Source organism: Colossoma macropomum, unplaced genomic scaffold (genome assembly GCF_904425465.1).
Source record: "Colossoma macropomum unplaced genomic scaffold, Colossoma_macropomum, whole genome shotgun sequence".
Classification (NCBI taxonomy): Eukaryota; Metazoa; Chordata; class Actinopteri; order Characiformes; family Serrasalmidae; genus Colossoma; species Colossoma macropomum.
The window spans coordinates 16,882,102-16,888,101 of NW_023494806.1; the positions used below are offsets into that span (position 1 = coordinate 16,882,102).

General features: G+C 37.0%; 1 protein-coding gene across 5 annotated transcripts in view; it reads left to right on the plus strand.

Annotated features, from left to right (window-relative positions):
- Positions 1-3,949, plus strand: part of edil3a (EGF-like repeats and discoidin I-like domains 3a) — a 253,694-nt gene extending 249,745 nt beyond the window's left edge. For all 5 annotated transcript variants that reach the window (XM_036598750.1, XM_036598752.1, XM_036598751.1 and 2 more), the window contains one exon: positions 3,610-3,949. In XM_036598750.1, the coding sequence (XP_036454643.1) occupies positions 3,610-3,759 (150 nt within the window). In that variant the 3' untranslated portion in view covers positions 3,760-3,949. The remainder of the gene's footprint in view (positions 1-3,609) is intronic.
- The last annotated feature ends 2,051 nt before the right edge of the window (positions 3,950-6,000 follow it).

The window sequence follows — 6,000 nt, forward strand, 5'->3', positions numbered from 1 at the left end:
CCACCTGGTTCAACTCATTTTCAAGCTCTTCGAAGTTCAAGTAGCTTTAGAGCACAGAAAACATTACAATAGTTACAGTACAGGGCTGCTATTTTGAGCACAAGGTATGCTACAGAAAGACTATAAGCACTGAGTTTACATTTGAATTTTAACTCTCCACACCCAAGGCTGTATTAGCCCAATATGCTGTAGATACTCATCTCATTAGCCACCTGGGGGCAATGTGAGTGTAACTGCGCAACATGAGGCTGAGATTTGTCTGTTTAGTTTACTCATAGTTGTGGAGGGAGTGCTGCTTCGATGTCACATTTATAACTTACATTCAATCGACAACATTAACCTTATGCAACTTTATTTAGCTCTGCTCACACTCTTCGAAAGGGAGACCTTCTACTCTTAGCCTCTGACATTCCACCTACAGAAGTACACACTTTCATGCTTTGAATTTGGTCAGACAAACAGTAAACAAACTTACATGCTAGCTACTTACTTAACTGCTCTGTACATCATGACAACAATGAACCTTTCTGACAACAATAAGCTAGTATTGTGGTCAAGACCAGTAGAGTCCAAGTCAAGACTTTGTATTAGTCAAGTCAAATGGATTCTCAACCGGCAACAAACAGGTTTTATTGAACCCTCTGGGGTCCACAAACTCACCCGCACATCAAATTCAATGTTTCTACATATGTTTCTCTATCTTTGGAACAATACAACACAGAAATAAGGTTCAAACATTTGCTGAATCTGTAGAGTTTGCCATTTCAATTCCATTTATCATGAGATTGTACATAACTATGAAGCCGTGAAGAGGGTTTAAGATTCATATCATCTGCCCATCTCACTAGCCACCTGGGGGCAACATGAGTGGAACTGCAGACTAAATGGTAGAAAGAGCAACTGGAAGATGTTTATGATGATGGAGATATGTCTGTTTACTCATAGTTGCGGAGGGAGAGCTGCTTCGAGTGGATTCATGTGTCCGTCCACATTTTGTGTGAAATCGACCAATGGACAGTCGCTGAAGATAATGGCACATTTTGATATGAAACACATGGTATCGTGTTACATGCAAGTGTCGTGGTGACTTTAAGAAGAATTTTAAATCAAGAAAATGCCCTTAGAAACTCGAGGGTTAAACGTATAGAAAGGACTGTTTTCTTCTGTTTGAAGGTGTTGTTGATATTCAACAATGATAGAAATAAGTTTGGTTCAGGCTGGCCACAAACAATTTCCAAGTCCTCCTTACCCCAAGACCAGGACAAGACCAAGACCATTAATTTATTTGAGAACAACATTACAAGCCTTTTTTTCGAGAAAGATCTGATAGTTTTATTCAAGGGTTTTGTTTGAAGCAGTTGGTAGACAGTAAATGAGACATCTTTACATGTTTGTTGATGGACATACCACTTTGTTTTTTGCGGGTCTGCTTTTGCTGTTGTACTGCTTTGACAATCGCCAGCCTGTGGTGGAATGCTTTACATTTTCCTCTCAAAGTAGGCAGTTCTTGGCCATGTTCAGTGCCAAAACTTAATTGACGATGCTTGCTGTAGGTCCCTTCTCTGAAAACAAAAACCCAACAGAAAGACTTGTATTGGGACTGTGTTCACTATCAGGGCTACAGACATTAGATTCATGCCTATGGTAGTAAAGGACATACAGAAACCATGTAGGTAAGAAAGGGAGAGAGAAATGAACGTGCAAGTTTTGCATATCAAGTTTGTGACACAGGGTCTTAAGGAAGAAGACAGCTGGGCCTGACTCAGCGAGGACTCAGCGCACTCATCTTTTGTTCTCTCTCTTTTGACATACATCAGGCTGTCTGCATGCTGCAAAAGGAAAATGAATGTGCCTTTGAAGCCCACTGGAGAACTTTGTTCTCCATGAGCTTGTGCGCGTTTGTTGTTTGCTTTACTTTTCCGCTTGTTTTCCAGCTCTGAACTTTTACCCCTGCTCGTTTCCCCCTGTTTCAAACCTACAGTGTGTGAGAAGGTTACTGAGAAAGTGTTAGGAATTGTTTACTCTTCTCAAGTGCTGCAAAGCTTCAGCAATATTAGAAGGGTTCATCTTAAAATTCAGATTTTGATTGTATGCTGTTGGTATACTGAGAAAAAAAAGTTTTAAGCTACTACATTTAAACAGTGGGGTCAATAGGAGACTGTTTGAGGTGTGTCAGATGGTCCATTTTGACAAGCATTGGTAAAAAGAATATTCTCAGCCTAAGTGAACGTGTGTCCACTCAAAATACCTTCTTTGGTCTTAGTACACTATTGAAAAATAGGTGCTACAGAGGGTTCTTTGAATAATGCCATAGAGGAACTACTTTTGGCTCCATGTTTAAAAAGGGATTTGTGAGAAGTAAGAACCTTTTAATAGTTTAACAAACCTTCACATCACGTAAAGGTTCTATACCACAGGGATTGAGCAAAAAATGTGGACCATCTAGGGGGTCCCTGAGGACAAGATGCTCTAAATAAAAATTCCAATGGATGTTCTTTAGGGAACCCAAAGTGTTTCTTCTATGGCATCATGTAAAGATCCCTTCTGGAACATTCATCTTTAAGACTACACAAAAATGAAGGTGCCAAAAGGCATACCTATAATGCTGGGTGAATGAACCAGAAACTCACGGATGTAATATAAACCATAAGGTATGTTAAAACGAGGATGATCCAAAAGAGCAGAGTTATACCAGACCAGGTCAAAAACCAAAAGAGCAAAACATGGTACATAGGATCAGACAAAAAGAGATGCAAGGAAACAAGTGAGGGTCTAAACCAAGAAGAAAGTAACCTTAGCCAAGGGAGTAAATCAACAGCAAAACAAACCAGTAACCTTAGCCAAGGGAGTAAATCAACAACAAAACAACAATGAGACAAAACAGGGTCATAACAGGAGAACGAATGAACGAACAAACGAATGAATAAACGAATGAATGAAACAAACAGACAAATTTCATGATGAATGGACCAAAAGAAAAGGCACAAAATGAAAAAAAGTCTAGTTCTATTGACTTACCTTAAAAGTAAAGTAGGTTTTTTCCTTCTCCTGTAAAGTTACCATTTTGGGGATACAAGGTTTTCTTCCAACAACAGCGATTTACAAGAGGTAACAGGGGAAAGGAATTAGAATTATAGTGACTGAGATCTGATGACTGGTGGATGATTGGCTGGCTTTGTCACATGAATGACTAATGCATCTTGGGAGTTGGAGTTCATAAGAGAATTAGAGTTTGAGAGCCGGGAAGCGTGATAACATCCATATTTCAAACCATGTTTTGTTCTCTACAGAGCCTGTCAATGGGTAGTTTTTGTTTGTAAGTGAGATTTTGAAGAAGCAGAGGTCACCAACCCTGATCCTGGATGTCTACCTTTCTGCAGAATTGAGTTCCAATGACAATTTGCCACACCTCCTTATAATTTATTCAAATCAAATGCATGATATACCCCTCATGGTTCTTCCTCAAGTCTTCTTTAGCAATGATGACGGTTATATTAAAGCACTTGCTTAATATTGAAAGTTAAGTGTTCTTGCTCTTAGAAGAAATGAAACCCCTAAATCCCTGCTAACATTTCAATAAAAGTTGTATTCTGTTTGTTTCTTTTGCAGGTCTTTCAAGGAAACTTTGATAATGACACACACAGGAAAAATGTGATAGATCCTCCCATCTATGCTCGGTTCATCCGGATCCTTCCATGGTCGTGGTACGGAAGGATCACTTTGCGTGCAGAAATACTCGGATGCACGGAGGAAGAGTAGATGCCCCCCCACCACGCAGCTTTTTCCTGGTACACCTCAGTACCGAATCCAGATTCAATATAAACTTTGCTCAATCTGTAAAAAGAATATCAGTTTCCGATGGAATTTTTCAAAAATTTTGAATTTTTGGTTTCCTTTCTTTTTTTCCAGGTTGGAGTTTGATGCTTTGTAGGGTAAATTCCTGAATATATATACATATATATATATATATATATCTCATGTATGTCCTCTTCATTTCGTCATTTAGTTCACATCCAAATTTTTGCCCTAAGTTTAGAATGGATTTGTGTCACTTTTTTGGTGGGTTTATGGGATGGGGGATGGGGGTTGGGGGTTATTTCACTGTGTTTAAGCAGTGGGATGTCAACCACTGTATGGTGTCACTTTTAAACCAAGAAAAATGATATGAAAATGCTATGCTTCATGGACCATAATCAAACAACTGTAGCTCATAACCGAATCAAAAGTTAAGCACCACTAGTGTAAATTTCAGTTTGTCCTTTTATTTTAAACATGTTATTGAGAGTAAAATCATATGACACTGATGTTGTGTAGAGGAAAATATGATGCTCTTGTATTATATGTAAAACACTAAAATTACTGCATGGCGCATAAATTATATTAGATGTATAAGACAGTTAATTCCCTAAACATTGTATTTTTTGCTCCTAATTAAACATTTCTTATCACTTGAATTGAACAGTTCGAAACTATTGTTAAGTTAATTTCTAAAAAAATCGATATAGCTTCACTGTCAGAGCAAATCTTTGTGTCTCCAAAATGGTAACATCACAAGAGAAGCAAAAACAGTATTAGCTTTAAATGGAAATCAATGTAAGTCATTTTGCAACATTTCTATTGGTCCAATCATCAAGAAATTCATGCAGTGTAAGAACAGCTGGCTTTTCCAATTATGTATAAAAATTTTTTTTAAAAAAAGACACATTGGAGATACACAGTTTTGTCCTCATAGCGACGATATACAAGTAGCGCATAGGCAAGTTACTTGGTAGAGGTAAAATAATACTAAGAACAATGATATCAGTATTGGAAGTGTGGCATAAGGAGTGCATCTAACTCAGCTGTTGCCAAATTTTTTGCAGGTATGGTACTGATTGGATGTTTCAATAGTAAAAGTGCACTTCAAAGGCAAAGCTACATTCGTAGATTTGTCATGCAATCTAGGTTTGTACCTAAAAGGCTATAGAATGTTTTAATCTGGGAAATAATGTCCATGGGAATTACACATTTAGAATCCAGGGCTAACATTTATCTCTGTTTTTTTTATTATTATTTTTTAAGTTATTGCTGTTAATGTGCAAATTTGCTATAGACTTCTAATTGAATGTCAATGTCTTTTGCATTTTCTATTTTTCTGTTTTTCTGTGTTCTTTGTTGACTGAAGGTTTGCTTACTGCTACATAGCTCAGCTGAACTACTGTATTGTTTTGTTTTCATAAATGTAAAGACCTCAGGTTAGAAGTCACAAGTAACCCTCTTTTGTATTGCTAATGATTCTCATTTCTGCAATGATCCCTCCACTAAAGAAAAAAAAATATATTCATAATGTATTTGTAGGTTATAAGACAATTGCATCCAAAATACATTTTATAGACCACACTCCTTCTTTTTTCGGTGCAAACACTTAAGACGGCTTGTCATCATAGCATTTTAACCATGCAAACCATCAATCCAATGTACAAAGAAGGATTACAAACAAAATTTATACAGCTCTTACTTATTCTTTGAAATGTACAGTGAAATCCATTGGATTGTTAAATCACTGGAGATGTCCATTGCTTTTTGTTAGTCTCATGAAAATTAATAAATTAATGAGGCAACTGGAAAGGGTTAAACCATTGTCTGTCATCCCATGAAGACCAGTGGGTATCTCATTTAAAGAACAAATGGGCCAGTGAGCTGTTGTATTGTAATAATATCTTTGGGAATCATCATCTGAATGTGATGTGTACAAAAAACTAAAAAAAATAAAAAATAATAAAATTAACATTAGCAATGTTGATCCACAGTATGGTGACATGGAGCATAAACATCATGTACAGTTAACACACGTTTTCTAACAGATAAGTGTTGCAAGGCATCATATGTTTGTGTTTGATTTCTTCCGAGTTCTCAACATATATATGGAGGTGAAATGGTATTCCTTGTCTAACGTTTCCCTGTGTCTGTAAGGTTCTCTTCTAACTGTTCAGATGACTTGTGTGCACATTGTAACAGTTT